This window comes from Sebastes fasciatus, chromosome 15 (genome assembly GCF_043250625.1).
Source record: "Sebastes fasciatus isolate fSebFas1 chromosome 15, fSebFas1.pri, whole genome shotgun sequence".
Classification (NCBI taxonomy): domain Eukaryota; kingdom Metazoa; phylum Chordata; class Actinopteri; order Perciformes; family Sebastidae; genus Sebastes; species Sebastes fasciatus.
This window is the reverse complement of record NC_133809.1, coordinates 3,679,965-3,706,097: the sequence shown is the minus strand read 5'-3', so window position 1 is coordinate 3,706,097 and position 26,133 is coordinate 3,679,965. Positions and strand designations below refer to the sequence as shown.

Genomic DNA, 26,133 nt, shown 5'->3' with positions numbered 1-26,133 from the left:
TTGGATACTGACCTTATGAAGCAGATAGGGTATCGGTCATGAAGCAGCCGATCCAGTTTCTTCTTCAGCATCATTATAAAATTCTGTTTTTGCCATTTGTTACTTTCATTTAGTCACAGTGGGACTCAGTTTTTAGTGACACAGCAATCCTTGGCCCTAATGCTACCTTACATCAAAATTAGGGCTGTCAATCGATTGGAATATTTAATCTCATGATTGTCCATGATTAATCACGATTATCATAAATTAATCACACAAATTAATCATTTTTTATTTGTTCAAAATGTACCTTAAAGATGGATTTGTCAAGTATTTAATACTCTTATCAACATGGGTTAAACCAAGAAGAAAGTGCAGCAGTTTTGCGGCAAAAATGTTAACAAATGAAATTCTTGGACCTTTCATGAGTCAAACAAAAAGGAAAAACATGTCTCAGGCTGTCCTTTAGCAGTTCATTTGTTCTGGCTTTAACTACTTGTGTTAAGAGAACGCCTACAGTAGTTGTTCTGCTTTTAAATAAGTTTGTTTCTTCCTTTTTGAAAGAGTCTGATTTCCAGCTGTACCTTCTCTCCCTCTGATTCCTTCCTATTTTGGGGGGATTTTAAGTCACTTCCCTGAACTCCTTATCAGCAGCAGAGTCTATTAAAAGCTATCAATATAAACAATCTCAAGTATTTTAACACTTTGAAATGTGCTTGGCTGGTCCCAGGCAAAAGAACAACTGTGTCAGCAGATAAATAAGAAGCTGGTAATGCTCTTTTATAAACTTAGAGAACACTTAGTCAGTTCATTCATTGTCCTCCTCCTCTTTCACTCCCTCCCTCGCTCCCCTCTCAGGAGGAGAAGGACTCTGATTCCAGTAAAGAAACTCTGGACGATCTCTTCCCAGATGACCAGGACGACCAACCCCCCGGCAGTAAGTGTTCCTCCTTCCTCCTCTTCCCTCTACTCTGGGGGGGGATTCTCAAGCATTTTCAGTCCTGGACCCAGATATGAAATGTAGATCCCGGCCTCGGGATGTAGATGTTATTGCTCTCGTCATGTGGAAAGATAGTTTTCTAAAATGTGTTGTGGAATAGTTGAAAGTAGGGCTGTCAATCACTTCAAATATTTAATCGCGATTAATCGCACATTTCTTATCTGCTCAAAATGTACCTTAAAGGGAGATTTGTCAAGAATTTAATACTCTTATCAACATGGGACTGGAAAAATATGCTGCTTTATGCAAACGTATGTATATATTTATTACTGGAAATCAATTGACAACATAAACAATGACAGATATTGTCCAGAAACCCTCACAGGTACTGCATTTAGCATAAAACAATATGCTCAAATCATAACATAGCAAACTGCAGCCCAACAGGCAACAACAGCTGTCAGTGTGTCAGTGTGCTGACTTGACTATGACTTGCCCCAAACTGCATGTGATTATCATAAAGTGGGCATGTCTGTAAAGGGGAGACTCGTGGGTACCCATAAAACCCATTTTCATTCACATATCTGGAGGTCAGAGGTCAAGGGACCCCTTTGAAAATGGCCATGACGGTTTTTCCTTTGCCAAAATTTAGCACAAGTTTGGAGCGTTATTTAACCTCCTTCTCTACAAGCTAGTATGACATGGTTGGTACCGATGGATTCATTAGGTTTTCTAGCTTCATATGCTACCAGAATCTAGTATCTAGTGTGTGTTAATGCATTATTATCGCATTAACTTTGAGTGCCCCAGTTTAAAGACATAGTTACCTTCAGCTTCCATAACATGAAGACTCTGCAGGTGAAGGCTGTGAATAATGACGTGCAGGTTTGTCTTCCAAATTAGATTTTTTTTCTTTCTTGATGGTTGCAGTAATTTTGAGTATGTCACCGCTGTAAAGTTGATTCGTCCTCTGGAAACAAAACATCAATCTTATGTAATATATACCAAAGCTTATTCAGTGGATGTCCCCAGAGTCAGATTATATATCACATAATATACTGTATGGTGGTGAGTTTCTCCTGCCATACATCAGTTTTCTGAAGCCTCATAAATCTTTGTTTCTTCACTTTCCCCGCCTCGCTCTGCCACCCTCACACTGCTCCCGCTCTTCATGTCCACCCTCTCCCTCAGTGTTTGATGGGGTGGTCTTTCAGTAGCTCAGTAGCCCAGACAGTAAAACTGTGTTGGCTGGAAAGGCCCATTAGTCAGGACCTAGTTTAGCCTGGAGGGAGGCCAAACGGGGTGAAAACCTCCCAACTAGCTTGGTGTTATATAGTTCCAGGATTTCTACAGTGAGTTCTTTTTGTGTGGCTGCTTGTCAGGTGAAATACTGTTTGGCAAAACACTACAGTAGTGTTGTTATGAACTCTGGCTTTGACCATACCATGGTAAAAAGTGAAAGTACATCATTCTGGTTAAATTCAACCTGTTCTTCTTTGTGAAACCAAATACAAGACTTTGGTCTCCACAAAAGCACAGCAAAGACTTTGTTCCCAACCTTGGCGTTGATAGCTTTTTTTGCACCAAGGTGATTCCCATTTGGCTCCTGGCACCAATTTGTCAGCCAGTTTAAATCGCTGACAAAATGGACAGCAGACTGGTTCACACTCCCAACTGCTGTAGATCACTCTCTGACTGCCAGACTGCAGCTCTGGTCACTCCACTTTCTTCTTTGTTAAACTGTTTAACCAACGAGCTGGAGGTTCGATCAAAATGGAAATTTTATCTTGCAGAACTCTTTTAATGAAAGTAATAAATGTATGAACTGAATATTGAATTCAGTCTTTGCAACCAGGGCCGTCCTCGACCAAAGAAATTCTTCTTCAACTAACATTCATACGATTTTGACGACTAATCGATTAGCTGATTTAATTCTTTCTCCACAAAGAATCACAACTATATCAAATTTGCATTGATTTTTAAAATGATCTTAACAATATGAGGTCCAGTCAAATGCTGTACTTGACTTAGTGGTCGGTAGAATAGTGAATTTATATTCAATAAATTATTCAAAGCCTGATATATCTTCTTCCTCTGTGCCATAGAGCTATCCAAAAACTATTAAAAACATGTTCCTTCATTACCATGAACACACACACACACACACTGTAGTTTATTAAGACTCAATCCCACAAACACCATCCTGCTGCCCAAAATACTGTTAAAGGAAATTACTGAGCCTGATTTATGGCTTCAGTAGGAAGTAATTGGCTTGGGCGGAGAGCCAGTGATCTGCAGGGGAAATGAAAGTCTTACTATTGCACTATTGGCTTTGACCACAACAAAAATATAGAATAACTGTGTCCTTTAAGAGACAGAAGGATTAAGAAACAGTAATGTAAGCTACACATTTGCAGCATATTTTAAGTCTGATGTTCTTTAAGTTTCTTTTTACATTGAGCAGCTTGCCCTCTTTGTGTTTCTGCTCTAAGAGAAACCAGTTTTTCCACTGTTTTTTGTGCAGACCAGAATGTGTCCAGCGGTATTTCTCCACTCTCACGGTGTTTCGTGGGTGTAATTTCAGGTTTTGATCCAGACTTCTCTGTGTTTTTGGGCCTAAATTATGACTGCAGTGCAGGTTACAGAGCAGAGGAAGCAGAGCAGGTTGTTTTTGGGATACTGTGTCAAATTAAAGGACCAGATTTTGTTTCATGTCTTCAAATGAAAAACTGACTTCATTATGCTGTTTTTCAGCCTTTTCCCGAGCAGCACAGACTGAATTATTAGACAGGAGAGACAGACTTTAAGAGAATATAGCTGTGAGTTGTGTTGGGGAATAGGTGGAGCATTTCTACAGCATGAATCTCAATAAAAGGTGCAGCATTTAGAGGTTATTACTGCATAATGATTAAAATAGATAAAATTACATGACAGTTCTTCTCTGAGTTATTAAGATAGTAGCGTCATTGTAAAGGGTATATATCAGAAAGTCCTGGAGCTGCAAACAGAGAAGGTGGATGAGCTGAAGATTTATTTATAAAGATTTTTATCTTTATTTTGTTGAGGATTTATACCAAAGGATAGGGCAATTATTTGGCAAAAATAAACACAATTCTTCATATCATTTGAACAAGTAATTATTAGGACTGCCTTCTCTTAGTCAATCAGTCGACTAATCGGTTGTTTTGGTCTTAGTCATTTTTTATGCTTTTTTTCATGCTGAATGACTTATTTCCAAGAAACTTCTGAGCACATCTCTGGTAAACACCAGATTTAAAGTGGTGCTTTGTGTGATTCTCTGTGGAGAAACTTGATTAAATTAACTAATCGAATGAGCCCTAGTAATCAAGATTGAAAAATCAATTAAAAATTGCCAACTGTTCACAGCACTTTAAAAATAAACTGTTGGTAATTATAAGTGAAGTTTAAGATGGACACAATTAAAACGAAATCACAATGCAATAATTATTGCAACCGCACCCATGTGCACATGTCTCAGACGCTCTTTGTTGTACACACCCACACATTCCTGCTCACACCTACGCCAGTGCTTACAGTAAATACAATGAAGTAGCTACATTTGAGGATAGTATATACAACTCTTAAATGACTAAAAATAAGAAACAGATGGGTGGTAGCCTGGAGGGTAGAGAAGCAGTAGTTTTATTGGTTTCATGTTGCCAAACTTAAATCTCTGCTCCTCGTCCTCCTTCATGGCATTAACCCTTTAAAAAACGGGCTTCCCGCGAGCATGATCCTGTTTAAATTAATATAAAATAAAAACCGTCGTAGCTAGAGCATTCATTCTTTTTGCGCAGAAAGCCAAGTCTTCGGTCTTTGACGTTTGTGATGATGTCATTACATTATGTGCGGTACAAATGGTGAAATGCGTGGTGGCGTCAGAGTATTTCCTCGCTGGAGATTATTGTTTACGTGATCCTGTTTAAATCGATGTTAAATAAAAACTATAATAGCTATAACATTTATTTATTTTTAAAACATTTCATTTATGAAGTTTTCTGACGCTCGGGATGACCTTGTTACGTTGCGTTACGTTAATTGTGTAACAAAATCAAAGCGCCTTTGCACTCCATCTGCTTTTAAAAATGAGCATATCTAAAAAATGTGCATAGTTCAAATAATATATGGAGTGTTGAGAAATATTTTGTTCGTGTTTCCACATTTGGAAATCTTTTGGATCAATATATTTTGTGACTTTATTTAGTAACAAATTTTATTAAAAAACAATTTTCATTTTATTTATTTTATATATTTTTTAATTTCAATACTTTTGTCAATTATTATAGTTTATTGATTTATTTAACCTTTTAGCTTAGGTTTTAGGGATATAAAGAATTTGAAGATACTCCAAGAAATGACATCACAATAAGTAAAAATACCAACGTAGGCACTGGCGGACCATTTCTATTGCAGAGCTCAAAGGGTTAAATAAAAGCTAGTAAATAAATCAAATGTACAGATGAGCCGATTCAAAATCATGGCAGTACTTAAAGTATTGTTTGTTTTTGAATGAATGAAGAGATTGAATGGATGAGAGGATGGTAAGGCAGCAGTAGCAGGCCGGTACATGCTTCCTTCGCTGGTATTAATCCTCTCAGCGGAGCTGCCTGAGACTCTGTGTGGGTGTGTGTGTAACACTGGAGTAGATTAGATGTCTTTTCCTCCTCGACCTTATTCAGACTGCCTGAAAAGCTTTTTGGGTTTTTGGTAAATTACCGTCAGCAGGAAAGAAGATAATGATGATGACAGCTCTGCCTTTATTTAAATTGGCCTTAGGCTTATATGCACTGGTTTTTCTGGACAAATATTTACATTTCAGTCATTTGGCTAACTCTGTTATCCACAGTGAGTTAGTTAATGAGCTTGTAAAGATTTGGTGTCCTGCTCCTGTAGCTTCAGTTGAACCTGCAGTATTTATTAAAGGAGTGTTCCAGGGATTTAGTGTTGCACCTCCATAAAGATTTTAAAAAGAATGGTGGAAAGCAGAGACTGAGATATCCTTACTTTCACTTTTACAGTTCAAGCTCTAAAAATGGTGCGTCCTACACTTCCCATAATGCAGCTTCATGGCTTTTTTTTTTCATTTTATAGTCCAAATGATTAGAAATATAATTGCTAAATGCATTGCTAATTACATCCTTTGTATGTGTTGATAAATACAATTTATTTGCTCTTTAGCACCTATTGATGGATGTAAATACTGATTATCAGATGCTGCTGGTCTTGGCTGGACATTTTTGTTGTACTGTATTCTGTTCTATAAGCATCATATTCATTTAACAGAATACACAAAGTAATTATAGTCGGATCTACTCATGCTTTTGATCGGGCAGTGATATTATCAGTCTGTTAATTTACGCTAGTTGTTTTCTTTTATCAGCTGTTCTTCCTGCATTTGGCAGCTTCAACTGTGTTCCCTTTAGTCTGGATTATGTGTTTAACTTCTTCGTATTTGTCTAATATTATAGTTCGCTCTTGGTTTGTAAAGTGTCCCGCTCTGCTGACAGTAGAATTGTCCATGTCTGTGATTGGTCATATGCTGCAAACCCCGCCTCTTTATGTGAACACGGTCACAGCCAGAATGAGAAACCCTGGGTTGATTTACAGAGTTGATGAAAAACCGTCGTAGGACCGCTTAGCGGGATCTCGGTTGTGAGGGTTAGTTAAACCAGATAACGAGAAGATACTCTGGGTATGTTGAACTCGCTTCGTAGTACAGGGCTCAGCTCTTCTTCAGAGTAAATATAGAGCTGCCTTCTTTTTTAATAAGAAACCCAATCAGGTGGTTTCCTGACCTCTTGCTCACACACACACATTCATGCATTCTTACACCCACACTTACAGACAGACGGACAGACAGACCGGCAGACTGCATGTCATGAGAGACATTCCTCATCTTGTCCTCCTGACCCCGTTAAACGTAACACACAGAAACCAGCACTTTTGCTGTGCACCGTAGCAGAACGGGGACAATGTTTATGTGTGAATAATCTTGTTTGCAGGCCGTATGTTAACAGCCAGCTGGTGTTTGTTTGTTGTGGTTTCAGCTTTGACCCATTTGTAGGAACTCGAATAACTAACGTCTTCACAGGATTATTAAAAGTTGATTCATATTCAAACAAACAATACAAGAAGTCAGTGTGTAACCTGTTTGTTTTTAAACAGTGTGGACGCGTCTTTAACACTTAGCATTTGACTGCTGAAATATCATTTCCATTTCAACATCATTTAATAGAAAAAAATACTAAATTATCCAGCAAGAAAGGTAGAAAAATTATAAGGATGAAACAATGATGATCAACTATTTTGAGTAATTTGAGTAACATGCCGAACATGACGTATTTCCAACCTCTCAGTCAGGATTTTAATCTGTTCTTTGTTTTATGTGATGGTAACTTGAATATCTTTGGGTTTTGGCCTGTTGGTCAGACAAAATAAGGATATTAAAGTCGTCATCTTGGGATTTAGGGAATTTTATAGAAAAAATGATTAATTGATTAGTCCCGAAAATAAGCAGAGGACCAAAACTGTATTTTTTCTGTCCTTTCATGGAACATTTCACAGTTTCAGATGATAAGAAATATCCCTTTCTAAATGAGTCCTTTCCAGATTATTCCCCAAATGAAATGCTAATGAAATGATGAGAAGCACAGATCTGTGTGTCCTGATGTCTAATCTTTATCTTTCCTCCGTGTGTCTCCAGTCCAGCCAATTCACGGCAGCGCTGCGGCAGCGGCCGCCCAGCAGGGAGGCTACGAGATCCCGGCCCGTCTGAGGACCCTCCACAACCTGGTGATCCAGTACGCCTCCCAGGGCAGGTACGAGGTGGCTGTGCCCCTCTGCAAACAGGCCCTGGAAGACCTGGAGAAGACGTCTGGACACGACCACCCAGACGTGGCCACCATGCTCAACATCCTCGCCCTCGTTTACAGGTTGGTCTATCAAATCATTTATCCTGGTTCCCAAAATAGTGTCCTAGCCATCCAGCGATCATTGATCAAGCAGGCAGTTCCAGGAGTTTACCAGCAACATTACAAAAGGACTAATATTACTGACAATATGTCTGGCTCTGTTTCACCTTCCTCTTTCAGTTGTGTAACAGTTCATTGTAAAACTAAATCAAAACGATAAAAATAAGTTTATTTAATCAGATTTGGGGGCATATTTTATTGATTTTTAATATGACTTAAGGTTTAGATAAGAGATTTTTTCTCTGTCAAGTTCCTATGATGATAATATTAAACAAAAGCAATAAGTGTTAGGAGTAATATTCAGTTCACCCTTCGCTAAGTCCCGCCCCTTGAACACAGACTGGCCAATCATAGCGTAACATCGGCCAGCATTGACCAGGGTATGACAACTCTCCGGCTCTGCTCGTAGACTCTCATGCAATCGTTTCAGTCTTTCTTCATTTTCAAGCTGCTTTTTGTCGATTTTGAGCTAGTCGTGGACTGGTTAAACATTGTGTAATAGTGATACTAGTCTAAATCGTGCATTAGCACATCATTAACGCTAGCTACTGAAGGTATACTGAATGTTTCCACATGCTGCTTTTGCTTTTTAATGATTGTAACAGTGAATAAAGACCTAACGGGCTTTACAGGAACAGTTTTGTTCCTTAATTTCATGTCTTCTGTCTCAATCGCGAGGTGATGGTGGTTCACTTTTACTCTGTGATCTGTAGCTTTAGCTTCTATCTTTATATATTTTTAACCTGTGATCGCTGCTGAATCAGTTTGACATCCTGATACATCCTTCAAACGCATATTGTAGACTCTTCTGTCTGCTTCTCTCTGAAATCGCTCTTCCAAAATTTGCTGGATATTTATGCAGTTAGTGACAGCGTGGGCTCTATGGTAGCTCTAACAGAGTAACAGCAGGTGGCGGGGCTTAGCGAAGGGTCAATTACTCTTCTTTTTTTAAATATATCACACTGTTAGCACCATGAAAACAAGTCTTTACTAGCTTGTAAATCCTTAAAGTCCTGGGCAACATTTTACAAGCGTTTTCCACAATTTGAGAATGGAGTAGAAGCCTGTTAGTGAGTGCTAGGACTGTGGTTTGGTAGTTATTAATTAAAGCAATTGTTTTAACCTTGTTGTTGTCAAAGCACAATTTGAAATGTTTTTTTCCAGAGAGAAAGATGTGATAATGGTTCCAGCATGTAGACTTTTTGTCACCCTCACAACACAATGGCATGTCCCTTTAAACCTTTGGGTAACAACCCTTAAAGAATTGTGTGACAGGCTCCTATAGGACCTCCCAAATGATAGTTGGATGCCTTTCTACGTCAGAAGTGGATCGTTGCAAACATAGCAGACACAACCGAAGATTTACAGTACAGTAATAGAACTGGGGAAGTGTTAATTTCCCAGCTCAAGAAGAAAAGGACAAAAGACTGACACACAAGAGGGTTGGACCCACGTTTCTTACTTCCTACAAATCTTATCCATTGAATAGTCGGTGGCGTGAATAGTCAGGAATGAGAGACTGGGTCGACTTGTCTTCAGCAGACTGTTGCATTGACTGTGGGAACTGCTGCAGAGCTGTTTGGATCATGTCACCGGAAAATAATGGGCTGTTAGTGGAAATCGTTAGCGTAGTTTATGTTTCTTTTCTTTCTGTGCTTGTCTGTCCGTGTGTGTGTGTGTGTGTGTTTCTGTCTGACTCTGTTTGCTTCTGTCGGTTTCAGGGATCAGAACAAATACAAGGAGGCAGCCAACCTGCTGAATGATGCTCTGGCCATCAGGGAGAAGACTCTCGGCAGGGACCATCCAGCTGTGAGTACATCTGTCTCTGCATAACACCAAAGTTATTAACCTGTTCTCTGTTTTTCTGAACAATATCTTTTGTGACATTGCTATAATCAGTTTTATCTGAGAAGTTTTATCCTGTATCTCACTTCAACATTACAGTTTTCAAGGGTAGATCATCCTTGCAGCGAGATACAGAAAAACACAAGTCATAATTTAGCAACTTGACCCATATGTAAAACATTAAAGGGATAATTTAACATTTTTAGAAAGGTGTTTATTATTATTTTTTTGCTGAGAGTTAGATGAAAATATTGTTACCACTCATGTTTTTACATGAAGCAACAGCAATTAAGTTGTTAGCTTAGGGTGTTACCGATTACATTGGACATTTTACAAGAAAAGATGAGTCTCATTATGTAGAGTGTTTACTTTGCTCTTTAACGTTGGATAGCTGTGTGTCTGGCCTCTCCGGGCGAGCTTCTGCTGCGGGATCGCATTTCCGCCCGCCGCTGCTGTGCCACACACACCAGCTGTGACCAGTCTGTTCTCTGCATGTCGATTGCTTCATTAACGTTATGGTTTCCCTTATAGCATTGGGTTTAGATCTAAAATATTGTCAAATAGGCGCTTCTGCTTTTTCAACTACGGTACAATACAATAACACAACTCTCTCTTTCACTTTCAGTTTGTAGTGTATGTTGTCTGACTCTGTATTGATAACACAGCGCCGAAAGTTGAGGGCGATGGGCAAGTAATGTAATCACGAACACCATCTAACACCGTCTAACACCGGTCACACCGACTACCGCGGCAAGCCTAACATAAAGATTAGAAGCCGCTAGCCTTATTCTGTCCAAAGGTGACAAAAACCAGCACTGTAAAGATCACTAATTAACACGTTCTACCTCATTTATTCAAACAAAAACTGAAGCTTAAAAATAACAAGTTGTGGCGTTATGAGAGTTTATGTGCCGCTGATTGTGGGCTGTTCATTTTGGCTGATTCAGGCTAGCTGTTTCCCCCTGTTCCAGTATTTATGCTAAGCTAACCGGCTGCTGGCGGTAGCCTCATATTAACAGTACAGACATGAGAGTGGTATTGATCTTAACCTGGCAAGAAAGCCATTAAGCATATTTCACAAAATGTGGAACTATTCCTTTAATATAAAGAGCTCTAAGCATGGATATCCTGGCTGTAGTGTAATAAACACATTAACCCGAGTTAGTGCGGTTAATGGAAAAGAAAGGGCTCTTTATCTTGTTAGACTCACACTCTTATTGTTGTCTAAACGTATCACCCTTTACTCTTTAATCAACACCTATGTTTGGCTGCTGCAGCGTCCCGGTTCCCCCCTCAGGGATCAATACAATTCATTTAAAAATGTTTTACCCTGCTCCCCTTCAGGTAACACATACAACAACACTGACAGCTGTAATAACAGTGCAGCCAATGTTTGGATTACAGTTTTGAGGCATTTATCATCATTAAAGAACCCATGAAGCCACGAGTGAGTTTCAGAGTTGCTAAGTGGTTCTCCTAGATGCAATGTACTCCTACGAAAAATGAAAGTGCAGTTTTAAACCTCTAAATAATAGGAGCTTTAACTGGGTTACATTTAGATAATAGGTTTGGGTATTTGTTTACATTAATAGACCAGATGCTGAGTTTCCTCTATTTCATAACTTTTTATTTTTAGGTACTTTTTAGATGCAAAAAGAAGGATCATTTCTCCATTTTAGAATATGGTTAAGAACAAAACAACAACTTCTGAACCACCGATAAAGTTTTAATGCTTTCCTAGTGGAATACAAAAGTACATGACACCCTAAAGCCTCTTGGGAAATGGCTGTTGTTCAGGCCACCTGACTTATACATTTTTAATTACACCTGTCTTTATTTCTTCATTTCATTTGTCCAAGATTGTGACGGCAGTCCGGGACGATCACAGTGAATTGACCCACTCCTGTTCTCAGACCCCATTAACCTCTGTTTGTCAAGTGTGACTGTAAACATACAGCAGGTCGACTAACTGTGTTAACCCCAGCAGGCCTGTGTCTCCACTGTCTGGACCTCCATCACTCTCCACTTTGTGAAACTGAGGTTAGCCCTCTCCTCTCCTCCCACCTCCATCCTCTCATCCTGCCACCAGGCCCTGATCCTTCCTTTTCCACAAGGAAATTATTTTTTTTTCAGTGATTTATCATCAGAAAATCATAGTTTTGGAAACGATATAGCCGGTTATCTGACACTGATTCCTCTCACCTTGTTTTTCATTTTAAATCCAGCTTGGTTTCTTCCTCTTACAGTATTCCAATCCTCTTATTCTACTCGCCTTTCTTTTCGCCCTTTTTTGAATGTTCGCTATTGAGAACCGGTTCCAAGTGTACGACAGCCAGGTATTCATTAAGAAACATGATCTTGAAATCCACTAATTGATGCCTGAATCAGGTTTGAACTCTGCCGGTTATGCGTGCACCAACACATGTACATTGTGTTTACATAAGAGCTGATTGGGAGGTCTGGAGCCAGATCTATCTACGCTGAAACAGCGCTAAAGAAAGGTCTGGCTGCACACATTATCAGTCTGGTATTGGGGGGAAAAACGCATCACTCACAATCGTCTCGGGTGGCGCTAAGCAGAGGACGCAGCGTTGGTGCCCTTGCAAAATAGAGTGGGTGGACGGGGCGTTGAGTGCCAACTGAAGTACACGGCCAATGGCAGACTTATACCCACAGTCTGCATCCGGTGAGTCAGACTAGATGGCAGGTGAAGGTTGGGCCTTGGCATGGTGACTCCTGGCTATGAAAACCGGATCCAGGGAATGGAAGGAGCTGAAGCGAGTGTGAAAGGTGAAGTAGTTATTGAACAAAAATCCTGGACAGGCTGTAGTCTCTCCAGGGGAACGTATGGAAATTGTTAAGAGCCCCTGTGCCCCTAGAGAACAAGAGGATCAGACACAAGAAGCCTCTGATTGTGGTTTCTGCCTACGCGTCAAACAGCACTTTGAAGTATCCGGTTCTCGAGTCTCAAAGTGGGTTCCTCCTGGAGAGGATGCTGCCTGGAGACTCCGTGGATCTGCTGCTACTAGTTTTCGACGTAAACAAACACCACATTCAGTATTGAGTAGTTCAGTGTCTCTCAACCGTTTTTGTAAGTACTCCTTGTGATGAGATGATATATTATATGATATTCAGCCGTATTCAAGTCATGAAGTCTTGCGTTTTTTTTGTTTTAGTCATCCATCTTAATGTGTGACAGAATAGATATTCTTTATTACATCTCTCTAACCAGCTACGTAGTGACTCGGGCCTTACTCGCATAACTGTGACCAAAAATGTCCCTTTTCAAAACGCTTTTTTGAGCTCACAGCAGTACGTTACTGGATGAACACATGCTACGTAGCTGGTACAGACCATGTGTTGGCTCAGCACTAGGTTTATTTAACCATTGCTCGTTTCTTGAGGAATGAATATAATGACATACGCACTAAGTGCCTCTGATAATCGGAAATTGGAAATACTTACGTACTTACGTTACAGTTGCTCTTATATAAACATAAAGAAATGTAAGAAATATAATTAAATTATGCTACAATATATAATTAAATAAGAAAAATTAGAAATGAGAATATAAGGAATATGTACATTAAAGACATACAATATATAACATTACCACAGTGCAAATTAGTAAATACAAAATGCTGAGAAGTTGGATCTATGAAGTGCGTTAAATATAAATGCAAGAATAGTATAAATATGATTAATAATAAATTATTGTATGAAGTAGTAGCAGCTGACGGGTGAAGTCCAAGGACCAGTCTGTTGACTGAAGGGATGAGTTATAACGTAATGGTTTGTGTCTGATTTCCTACAGTATATACTGTATATACACATATACAAATCTTTCCTGGACGCCGTGCAGTACTGCCACGGATAACTAGCGGATAACAAGTGGTTCATAAGAACACCTCAGGCTAAAGATCGATCATCTGATCTGCAGCCGTATGTCTTGGACACATGAAAAACAAAATCTTTTGTGCGGTCTTGTAGATTGTGAAGGAAAAAGTGAGAATCTACATAATGAACAAAAACTTCTAATTATGGAATAAAGTTATGGAAAAAGTGAGAAGAAGACGACCTCTGTTTCCCCAGATAAATCCCCCTCTCTTCCTGTTCCACTCCCTTCTCTCTATCATTCCTCTAGTCACCTCACCCCTCTGCCCTCCCTCCTTCCTTTCCTCCCACTCGGCCCACATGGCCACCAGAAGCCTGTCTGAATCAGAGATCAGTGGTGACCTCCAGGCGCCTCAGTAGTCTCCCTCCTCCTGAGTGCACGAGATTCGTCATACATCTGATTGGGATCAAATTACAGCCCACCATAATAATCACTTCCTGTTTTCCACATGTCTTCTTCCTCCTCGTTAATTACTCTCTCACCAGATCAATGGCACTTTGCTGCTGTGGCGGAGGCTCGCGGTTGCACACGGGTGAAGATGATTGAGGCTCATCACCAGTAATGAAAGAAATGAAATAACGAATGTGTTTGTGTTCCTGTCAGGTCGCTGCAACCCTCAATAACCTGGCCGTGCTGTATGGGAAGAGGGGAAAGTACAAGGAAGCAGAGCCTCTGTGCAAGAGAGCGCTGGAGATCAGAGAAAAGGTAGGTCAAAGGTCATCAAACACTGTGACAAAACAGATTCAGTAGCAGTTAAACAAATGGTAGGAAAGCGTGACAAAGCAGCTGTTTCTACTTGTACTCCGCAGCCAACAGATGGTCATTTCTTTTCTTCTTCACCAACTTTCACTTTCAAACTAAAGTTTACTTTCACTTCACTTTCAGACAAACTCTGTGTCCTACTTAGGCACAAAACTCTCAAACACTAAGCACTCAATGTTTCACTCAAGTGGGCTCCCATGAGTCACTGGTTTTAAAGGCAGCAGAATGAAGGACAAACACTTAAAGTCCCTTTCACACAGGCAGTCTGTCCCTGAAATGTTCAGGAACATTTCCTGCTTGGGGTCGCGTGTGAATGGGAGCAGGGATTAGGGCTGTCGCAATAAACGCAATATTGTAATACCAAGCTTTTAACAAGCCAACCACAGGGGATGGCAAGCAACTGTTGTGTTCACGTCTTTTTCTTTTTTGAATTCTTTGCAATGGGAGCGCCGCGTATATATACACTGTGCTACAAACGCCATTAGCATGACGAGACGCTGAGCTTATATTCTGCGCTGAGCGCTGCATGTTTGGTGTTTTTTTTTTCTGGTCGCTGAGAGTTGAAAAATTTAGTACCGGCACGGAAACTAAGCAATGTACTGCCGTGGACGCCACGTTAGTTCTGATCCGAAAGTCACACAATAACACAAATAAACGAACCGATTCAGCTGATTCAGCGGTAGACCACCAACTCCTGTGTTCTAGGAGGTAAAATGACTGTTTTTGAGTCTGGTGGCTTTGAAGAGAGCGATATAACAGCTTCAGTTTTCCGTCAGAAAGGGCTGTCTGATGGCGAGGTAAAGTGGTGAAAATATTCGAAATAAATGAATGAACACTTCAATAAATGCAAAAGAAAGTGTAACCACTGTTTTTTGTTACCTCATGTTCTTAGTATTGAAATGTCACATTAGATGACTTACATTGTCCTCCCTTGACTCCTTCCTGCTCATTCTCCCTTCGCTTTGCATTGTTTAAAGATGTGTATCATGGTACAGCCTGTATATCTCAGGAGAGATCGTCATTATTTTGTCTGACCTCTAGTTTGGTGCTTACAAAGATGCTGCTCAGCAATCCTGAAAGGGTAGAAGACACTTTTTATTCACTACTCTGTATCCGTCCTCAGCTCTCGCCTTTTAACAAACCTCTCCTCCGCTCTCCTTCTCGCTCTTCTGAGAATGAGACGTCAGCTTTGGTTAAGCTGAGCAACTTGAGTTTTTTTCTCATGCTACTTAAACTCTGATGATAATGCTCTCGCTTAAGCTGAAAGATTTGAGTTTTTCCTGCTCAGGCGAGGTGGTTGCTGCAGAGTTGCTGAATCAGAAGGATCCTTTTCCTTTTTATAGAAGCTCAGGAAAGCTCAGCTTATAAGTGAGTTTGCTTGGCATCAGGGAGAATAAGGAGATAAAGCTGTGAACTAGTATAGAAGCTTCGGACTATTCAGTTTGAGGGGAATTGAAGACATTTTGACACTGAATCCAGCATGATTCTGTGCTTTATTTTTGGACAGGAAAGTCCAGATCTGATGTTGATCTAAGTGATTAAATTCAGTATTTGAATACTGACTTTACATTTTAAATCAAACAAGTGTCTGTGTTGAATATAATTGCCATATTGTCCTTCATGCAATCCAAGAAATGATCACATAAGTTGTCATCTAGCTACACTGCAACAGTGACTTAAAAACATAGTCTTTGTTTTTTTCCAAACTATACTGACACTAAACGCTCTATTAAATGATAAGTCTGGTTATATTTTAATAGTTTATTTTGACTCAATCCCACATATACCGACAAATACTCACAAGAACACCAAAAGCTTAAAAATAGTCCCCAAGAAATGCACTATTTCCTCCTGTTTGTTTGATTAAAACTGCACTGACCAGCTGTTTTATTGAGCCTTTCTAAAAAATGAAATTATTGATCTGTTTTTAAAGATTTATGTCTTCAGTAGGAACCAATGGGCTCAGGGCTGAGTGCCACAGACAGCGGTACTGCTTTTTGCTAACGGCTGAGTGGGTGTTCACATTTGTAAAGAAGGCAAAAGAACACAGATGGACCAGCCCTTTAAGTTAATGCAGCAGAGAATCTGACCGTCTTATAACTACAACAACAGCCAAAGTTTTCTTTTCTGCTCAAATGTCCTTGAATAAGAAACTGAAGCCCTACCTGCTGCTAGTTGTCTTTGTTGAAATATGCATGTATTCTGTCTCAGAGGATTTGAAACTAACTCTGAATTTCTCAAAAATCCCCATATTCTGTAAATATTTTGGATAAAACACGGATTCAGTCGGTTCCCTGAAAGTAGAAGCTCTTCAGTTTAAGTTTAGATGAAGTTAGTGTTTCTAAGAGCTTCCCAGAATCCACCTCAGACTGCAGCACGTTTGGTATTTGAAGACATTCATCAATAAACACAATCAATTCCTCAGTGACCCAGACCTCGCCGTAACGCCTGGCTTATGGCAATCCTTTTCCAGCTAACGATGTTTACAGGAAAGCTGTCAGATGTGTTATGCTGAGCAGGAGGAGGAGAAGGCGTGGGAGGCGAGGTGTACTGTAGGTAGATAGCTCTGCACCATCCTGTGGATCACAGCGAGGCTGTTCATCTTCAACAGGGAGGGAGATGATCCTGTAAGGGTTTGATCTCAGACCTCCTGCAGATTTCTACTTCAGTACTCTGAAGCCAAAAGGACCAAACAAGCTACTTGGTTTACCTTCTTATCTCTGATACTCTTTTAACTTTTCAAGTGCTTTTCTTTCTCAGTTTTTCCTCTGCCCTCCCTCTGTTCACGTCTCCTCCCTTTCTCCAGTGTTTTTCATGCAGCACAGAGAACTCGCTTTCTCTGACTTAATGTCCTTTTCTCTTTTGCATTCTCTCCACCTTCATCCTCTTTGCAAAGGGAAGTGCCAGGAAGGAAAATGAGATTCAAAGTCTCAGCCTGTCTCCTCTTCTTTCTCTCTCTATTCTGCATTTTTTCGTTCCCTCTGTCTGCTGGTCAGTCAGACTCAGATAAAACCCTCTGCTGTTTTCTAGATCTGGCCACCTAGTCTCTAATGATCCTTCTGCATCTCTTTCCCGCTCGCTACACTCCCCTCTGATGGCGTTAAGCCTCCTCAGCGCACAGGAAAGGCTTACACCGCTCTCATATCCACATTAATGCAAAACACACTTTCTGCTTCTTCTTGCTGTGTGCAGAGAGCAGGATATCGTTCTCTGTGATAAATGCTGTTTGTTGCCGCACTGATGTGTTTGTCCTCTGTACTCTGCTTTTATTTAATCAAGCAGGTCAATAAGTCCACAGGTCGAAGTCTTTTAGGAGACGCCTCTGTAGGTTAGATCGGAGCGAGAACACCAGTCACAGATTTAATTCCCAATATGGCGTCCTGAATTTATGGGTCTAAAATAGTGCATGTTATGCAGGTAATCTGTACATTGCTACTGAGAGAAATGTTGTTAGTAAGTAATGTTAAACTCAGCCTAAACTTCAAGATCAGCAACTTTACAAATAAGCCTTAGAAAGCCGTGAAAGGGTCAACACAACCTGGCAAGAGATGGAACAAATACTGCCGATGGTCGACATATTGGCAGCTTCGTCTTCCAGGAAATCCAAAATTACAAAACTAAACATGAGGGTTTAAACTGGGTTACTCATTTGGACCTAAAGGTGGACAGTGAGGGAGGAAATTGGATTTTGTTTAATGGAGAGAAACTGCAAAATGACTGAGTACCAGGTGGTTACCGGCTGTTGGTAGTTTCTCACCCTGTTAACCAAATGGCTCACCGTGAGATGCAGGTTGTCGTCTAAAACTCATTTAGTTTGATGTAATGACTGTTGTTTTAACCCCCCTCTCTCTCCTTTGCTTCCGTCCCAGGTGCTGGGGAAGGACCACCCAGATGTGGCCAAGCAGCTGAACAACCTGGCCCTGCTGTGTCAGAACCAGGGCAAGTACGAGGAGGTGGAGTACTACTACATGAGAGCGCTGGAGATCTACCAGACCAAACTGGGCCCCGACGACCCCAACGTGGCCAAGACCAAGAACAACCTGGTGAGAGGGGTGGAGGCGGAGATGGAGCAGTGATGAAGCAGTGTTTCACTGGTGGAGGAAAGCTGCTTTTGTCAGTTAGGGGTATTTTTAATACACTGATAACAATCAGTCAGTTTAAATGGAGTCATCCCTAATGTATGCTAGCCAGTAACAACGGTGTTTTCATTAGTGGTGAACTTGCCACAGAGATTTTACTATGAGAGTTAACTCTCTAATGAAAATAAACACTACAGCACTGGAGCACACTACCATGCTAGCCAGCTTGGCTAGCAGTCACGAGGGGGCTAGTTATCAAGCTAAACTTGTTAATTACCTCCGTCGCCAAGGGGACAATAAATTCCCACAGTTTATTCAGAGACATATTTGTACCATTAACTCCTTTGTCTACAAACCATACCCTTTTGTGGAGCAGTTTATACTCCAGCAGAGCAGGGTTTTATAAAAGTTGAGGTTGCAGCACACGAGGTTACCTTCATACCTTCCTGCCATTTCATCGTATATGACGGTATGTGGTGCTGAGCAAGACACGGTTGAGCAGCTTGTCACTAAAATGAGAATAGCTGGCCCACCTTTAAGGTTATTCCACCTTAAATGAGGCAATGTCGATAACTTCAGGGAAGTAGCTCTCTACTTGTATAACACATTTTAGTTTTAAAAACTCCTTAAAAATACATTAAAAAAAATGCATATTTCCCAATGCTAAGGCCTGATGGGGAGTCAACTTTGGCCCGGCAGGCGGCTGCGCTTGCAATACACCGGTGGAAACCCTGCAGCATCTCCGTATCAGTTAAATAGAAAGAGGAGCATCTGTATTTTTGACGCTATTGAAAATCATACCTTCAGGCTTTCTAAATACTCTGATGTACCGTAATACCTTGAGACCGCCCAAGCATACAGCACAGCTAATAAGCTACGATAGCTTCCTTTGTTTTGGACTCTACAGCTCTTTGTCCCCATCGGAATTAATTGATCCAGCTATGAAATCTTGTTGTTTTAAATGCTGGTGTATTTAGATAAGAATCAACTATTTTGTACTTGGTTAAAATTATTTTTCTCCCTAATTTGATTTTACAGCAAATTTGACATCTCATCTCATCTTGTATGCTGTATGGTACTTGTTCAAAAGAAACATACAGTACTATGTATTTATAAAAACACAGATCCCCTGAGAGTGTACTATGTACTCATTCTCATTTACAGTGTCGGGCTGACTCTAAATGTTTGTTTCTCTTGTGTTCCTCAGGCATCCTGTTACCTGAAACAGGGCAAGTTCAAGCAGGCTGAAACGCTGTACAAAGAAATCCTCACCCGCGCTCACGAGAGGGAGTTCGGCTCCGTTGACGGTACGACATGAAACACATTTCAGCCAGTATCCTCTCATCCAGACTGACTTAAAATAACACACATAGACAAACTTTGACAGCCCCCTGCTGTTCTCTTCTTCTGATGTAAAGGTTAATATTTCCAGACATTTCGGTAGCTGTAAACAAAGATGACCTTTCAGCTGAAGAATGAAAACTTCTTCAGAACCAGAGAGACTTCTTAAAACTCGTCTTCTCTGCTGCTGTTGTACTGATTCACTTCTTCTTATGTGTCTAACTGATCTGTTTCTCTGCAGATGAGAACAAGCCAATATGGATGCATGCTGAGGAGAGAGAGGAACAAAGCAAGGTGAGCAAAATCTGTGTAATTTGTGTGATATAATTCTAGTAATTTCTTTGTTATTTATACTCATATTATGTTGATTTAATGTTTGTCCCCAAGATCTTATATTTAATTTAAAAATACAAATGTAACAGTAGAAAAATCGGACACATTAACGAGTTAACCACATTTAAAGTCCAAATCAGGACAAACGAACAGAGAAGAAAATACTAAGTAACACTGACGGCAGCATTAAACTACTTCTGATGGTATTTAAGATGGAATAGGAAGGATTGACTTTACAAAGAGCTGAATTAGCAGATTAAGTCTCTGTAATAACCATCCAGTGCTGATGGTGTGAGTACCCGACTTCCCCAACTAGAGGAGTTTATTTTCGTCGTGGGTTTAACATCCTGACTCGACTGTAATCCCACCGCTAAATACCCCGTCATGTTATCTTTGACGGTATTTTAAAAAAAAGCCTCTAGTTTTAAAATGAGTTAATTTTCATCCTTTAAAACTCGAGTCACTTCAAGTTTTAGTTCACAAGTTTGTGCTTCTTGTTCAGACTTAAAATGTTCATGTGAGTAAATGTAGATTTCCTTAAATCAGTTTTGTTGTGAACTAATGAACATGAGTTTTGTCTCGTAGGGAAAGCAGAAGGACGGCTCACCATTTGGAGAATATGGAGGCTGGTACAAAGCCTGCAAAGTTGACAGGTCAGTTTGTTTGGTTGATTCAGTGTTTGAGTGAAGAGGCACAACGCTCACAGCAGCAAACAGACAACATTACACAGTAAACAACAAACACCGGACTTTTAACCAGGAGACCGGTGTTGTGACGTTAGCATGTTTTTCAGTGATGTTTGTAACGTGTTTTCCGTACTTGTGTTACGTTGTTTCGGTACGTATTGTACTTAGTTAGGGTAAGGGAAAACGTCATGGTTGGGGCTTAAAATAAGGATGTAAACTAAGTGGTTGTGTTGTTTAAACCTAACTGCGGATGTTTGTGTGACGTACAAATGACACGCGAAAAGGCTAAAATACGTACTCATAACACACGTAATGTCCGTGTAATGTCGTGGTATTTATACACCTTCCTGTGAGACTGGGTTGTGTTTAGAGGCCTGAAAATATCAAATCTTCCAGTAATTTACTAGAAAAATTGCATAATTTAGAGAAAAGTCTGAAAAATAAACATAATTTTGTGCGGCAGAAATGTGTTTTTTTCCTGGTTCCTTTTTTATTGATAATCTTCTGACCCCTCAGATTGATCCAATGACCCCATAAATGGCTCCCAACCCTCAAGTTCTGGGACCCACTACTGTATATCACATCTAAGACTTTGTTTTTGTTTGAGTTTACACGTTTAACCCCTTTTCTGTCTCTTTCCCCCTTTTTCCCTAATAAATATTTTTGTTTATAATTTAAGTTATTGAGGTTTGCCATATGGCTGTCTTCGACCAAAGAAATTCCTAGTGGCATACGATTTTGTCGACTAATTGAATAGTTGATTTAATTGACAGATCTGTAAAACTTCCTCCTTAAAGAATTACACAAAAGCACCACTTTAAATCTGGTGTTTACCAGAGATGTGCTCTGAAGTTTCTTAGAAATAACTCATACAGTATGAAAAAAAGCATAAAATACGTCTGGTCGTCTAAAGACTTCTTAGTCGACGAAGACCAAAGAGGGGGCAGCCCTAATTTGCCATGTATATTTACATGTATTATTCAGAAAAACACTCAACCCTGCTGGTCTGCGATCAAATCCTGATATAAAATCAGATTAATTTATTAAGGGTTTTTGTTTTTACAAATCAAGACATGTTTAAGTTCATTGAGAGAAAACACTCAGCCTCTATGTCATTGTTTAGCTACTATATCTACAGAAATGTGAAGAACAAAGTAACTTAATTCCAATGTAGGTATTAAATAAATGTGAAATATTGATATCTCTAAATAAGTGAAAATGCTCCTCCTTCACCAGAATGATTCTCTGTAATGAGATGTTCCTCCTCCTTGTTTCTGCAGCCCCACGGTGACCACCACCCTGAAGAACCTCGGCGCCCTCTACAGGCGGCAGGGCAAGTTCGAGGCGGCCGAGACTCTGGAGGAAGCTGCCATGCGTTCCAGAAAGCAGGTGTGGTCCCCGGATGACGTGACTAATAGCACAGGATTCCTTCGCTGCGGTTAAGAAAGAGAGAGAGAGATAGAGAGTGGCAGATAAAATGGGTCAGCTCAGCATTTACAGCAGATTAAAAGGCAGAAAACGGTTCAATCTAGTGTAAAATGAAGGCTGAGATGATAAACTGTGAGATGCTGGGAAGCCTGGAGTGCATCTTTTAAACTGCCTCTGATGGCGTGTTACTTATGAGACCTAATGGGGTTTCCTGTGGTGAAGCCCCGGCAGCTTTTATCCTGAATTAGGATTTCCTTCCAGGATTTAATGTCTTTAGTATCTCTCAATAGGGAAATTACACATGATGCTCAAATTACACTGGATTCCTGTGGTGCTGCTACAGTTACAGCTGGAGGCAGTTGTCTTTTGGTAATCGGATTATATATATAAATGATTAAATCAAATCAATAATTAGGGCTGGCGTTTCATATGCTGAGAATGTGAAACTAAGGAATATTCACAGGTTTTACAAGCACAAATTGCAGGGCATTTTCTCTGTTTTTTGTCATTTTTGCTTGTATATAGTGCACAGATTTAATTTAAGTAGCAGAAAACTGAGAAATGTGGTCATGGTGTAGAAATGTGAGTAGCTTTTATAAATATGTACTTTGTAAATAGAAGAGGACGAGTTTGACATTTAAAACAACCCATGTCTGTGCCCAAAATGAGTTTAGTTTCAAAGTATATAATGTAATATATAATGTTAGAGGGAGGAACATGTTGATAAAGATAAAATAACAAGCATTTAGATTCAGTCAACGTCACCGTTCTACAGGTTGTTGTCCGGTTGGTGTTTTTCCCCTCTTGAATAATTTATTCTCCAGACAGGGTGATGTGGTGTAACTCTGTCATTGTCCAGCTTTATTTATGTCAGAGGCTGCTTGACTTTACCAACTTGTTCCTGAAGAGAAATCCCCTGAATTTACTTTCAAATACGCATTTTTCATATGAAAACTTAATGAGTCCCCGTCCACTCAAATACGTGTTTTGCTTGTTGTTGCTTCAGTTGGATGTTTGAGCTGCACTCTGCAGAGTTTGACCCTAGAAGATGAGAAAGGCAAGAAAATACGTAGGAGCAGGATTACGTGACATGACAACTAGTTTTGAAACCATCGTGGTTCAGTATTAAATTTACACAAATGTAATGTGAAAACCTTTTAGTGAAGTAGGAGTCATTTTTTGTCCAGTCGTTAAACTTTTAGAATGAACAATTCTTCCATATCATAGATTTTTGGGTTCTGGATATCATCATGTCATTTTAAAACCATATCAGGCACAAATTATTATTCAAAATAGAGAATTTTATATCTTAAAACATGTTTGAAGAGGATCTTTAAGCTCTGTAAAATGTAGTTTTTAGATATATAAACATCATCATGGGTTTTTAGTGTTCCAGTTCCACTTTTCTAGCTCCATACTTAAAGGGTTATTTCAGTATTTTCAACCTTTCCCATGTGTTTCTGTCGAAGTGACTAATCGGGATAACAATTTTTGAAACTGGTCCAGTATTGAGGGAGAGCGCTGTGACCGGCAGCTGCTCACGGGCTGAAATGTAATCCTATTGGAGCAAGCTGGCACCGTCATTTACGTCCACTAACAGTGCTGCTTTCTACATCTGATTGTTATTATACTGTAAGTGTCTGACAACATTAAGGAAGGAGTCTCGTGAAATCTGGCGAGGTGACGTGTTGCTGGAAGACAACGGTGGAATAGTGGAATACATCCATGGTGGAAACACAAGCGTTTGTTGTGTTAGAGTACAGAAAGCATAGCTTAGTGTTTTCTAAAAGATTTTCAATGCTATGGTTAAATATTTAGATGATTTCCACAATTTGGGTGAGGTCTTTGGCTCAAATAAATACGAATACAGAGTATAGGGATATTCAGATTTCACAACGAGACTTCTCCTTGAGCGGGACTCGGACACGATAACAAACAGACCGGATCAAAGGAAAGGTCAGAAAAAGGTTTTATTTTCTGTAGGGTCTTTTCCATAATGTTTGTCAGACACTTCTAATAACAGTCTGAGCCTGTTAGTGGCAAAAACAAGTACATTTAGTGAACGTAACGTTACATTGACGCTGCTCACTTGTCCTCACGGCTCGATTAGGGGCTGCCGTCTGCAGCGCTCTCCCTCAATACTGGACTAATTTTGAAAATTGTTGTTCCCACTGATCACTTAACAAAACAAAAACATAAGAAAATAGGTTTAAAAATACCCTTTAATGTAAGCTTAGCTGGTCAGAAAGCATATTGGCTGCTATACAGTACTCTTTTTGCTCTTAAAGAAGTGGGTTTCATACTAGTGGTGGCATTGAAGACTCAACATCCTCAGCAGCAGGAAACATCAGGTTTCTGTTTGCTGTTTAACAATTTCCTTAAAAGAAACTGTTGAGTTTTTCCCTGTAACTTTAGTAAATGACTGCTGAATGAGTTCCTACTGCTGGTGTCTAATATAAGATGTGTGAATGTGTGCCAGGGCCTGGGTTCAGTGCAGCAGGTGGTAGAAGTCTCTAGCTTTAATATTAATTGGATTGGATGAATTGTCCGTGTGTGTGTGTGACAGCGTGCTCAAGCTGCAGGCGGCAGAGGTGCTCAGCTGTTGCTTTAATTGGATTAGCTGAACTGGTGTTTACTGTGTATACGTGTGTTTGTGTGTTTATCAGGGTCTGGACACTGTGCACAAGCAGCGCGTGGCGGAGGTCCTGAGCGAGCCGGAGGCCCGCGAGAAGCAGCGGAGCCGCGAGAGCTTGACCTCCGACACGGTGAAGTACGAGAGCGGGCCGGACGGTGGCGAGGAAGTGAGTATGAGCGTGGAGTGGAACGGGGTAAGTACAGTACACAGCCCTCGACACGCTACTGAGAGTCCCCAGACATGTTTATATAACAAAAACAGCCCGTTTCTTTCTGGACAGAAGCCACAAACGACAAAATCTGAGTCTGTTAACATGAGTCTTTGTTGAAATATGACACATATATAAACTGTTAGTACAAAGAGATTGATAACCTCCTGATCAATAGGAGTGAATCATCTTAATGTTCTGGTCACATCAAGCTGGTTTGAAGCAGATTATTTTAACTTTGGTACATCAACTGCTTTACTTATTTATCTTTGTTTCGGTGATGTTGATTGCCAATAAATGTGAATATTTTCAAATAACAGCAAGACAGTTTTCCATCCAGTTGCAGGAGAACTGTAGAGCATTTTTTTACAAGTAAAAATGCAATCTGAAACATCAGAAAGCAACCAGAAACTCATGTTGTATTTTTGTAACACCTAACGCCGGCTCCAAACCACAAATTTCCCCAAACTGATTTCATTGTTTGTTTAAATAAATTTGTGGTTTGGAGTTGGTGTGCAGCTGTTCCTCTTTTCATTCGTGCTGATTTCAACTACAGTACATGTAATTAGTTACTACACTTCCTCTGTTGATACTCACACTTGTGTATTAACTGCAGTAGTAAACCAGAGGAGGTATAGTAGACCAGTTTATTATTCTTAGCTAAAGTTACAGAATGTGTTTTAGATTTCTGTCTCAGGTTGACAGATAATATTAAAAACGCTGCTCAATAAAACGACTATTTCTGAGTCCAAATGCTGTTTATGTACAATTTATGGTAACTTTTTCGCTGACGTTTAAAACCAAAGAAAACCCAACAGTGTGATTCACCTTTAATGTACCTGAAGTAGGGCTGTCAATCGATTTAAAATATTTTTTATCTGTTCAAAATGTACCTTAAAGGGAGATTTGTCAAGTATTTAATACTTTTATCAACATGGGAGTGGGCAAATATTCTTGCTTTATGCAAATGTATGTATATATTTATTATTGGAAATATTTTAACAACACAA

At 39.9% G+C, this 26,133-nt stretch overlaps 1 protein-coding gene across 7 annotated transcripts in view; it reads left to right on the top strand.

The window, feature by feature from the left end:
• klc1a (kinesin light chain 1a) overlaps positions 1 to 26,133 on the top strand; it is a 60,610-nt gene that overhangs the window by 11,586 nt on the left and 22,891 nt on the right. For 4 of the 7 annotated variants that reach the window (XM_074661021.1, XM_074661018.1, XM_074661019.1 and 1 more), the window contains exons 4-13: positions 838 to 916; positions 7,644 to 7,872; positions 9,633 to 9,720; positions 14,255 to 14,356; positions 18,283 to 18,456; positions 19,700 to 19,799; positions 20,075 to 20,127; positions 20,752 to 20,819; positions 22,133 to 22,241; positions 24,947 to 25,108. In XM_074661021.1, coding sequence (XP_074517122.1) covers positions 838 to 916; positions 7,644 to 7,872; positions 9,633 to 9,720; positions 14,255 to 14,356; positions 18,283 to 18,456; positions 19,700 to 19,799; positions 20,075 to 20,127; positions 20,752 to 20,819; positions 22,133 to 22,241; positions 24,947 to 25,108 — 1,164 coding nt within the window. The remainder of the gene's footprint in view (positions 1 to 837; positions 917 to 7,643; positions 7,873 to 9,632; positions 9,721 to 14,254; positions 14,357 to 18,282; positions 18,457 to 19,699; positions 19,800 to 20,074; positions 20,128 to 20,751; positions 20,820 to 22,132; positions 22,242 to 24,946; positions 25,109 to 26,133) is intronic. The other 3 variants (XM_074661023.1, XM_074661020.1, XM_074661024.1) reach the window with 1 other exon arrangement.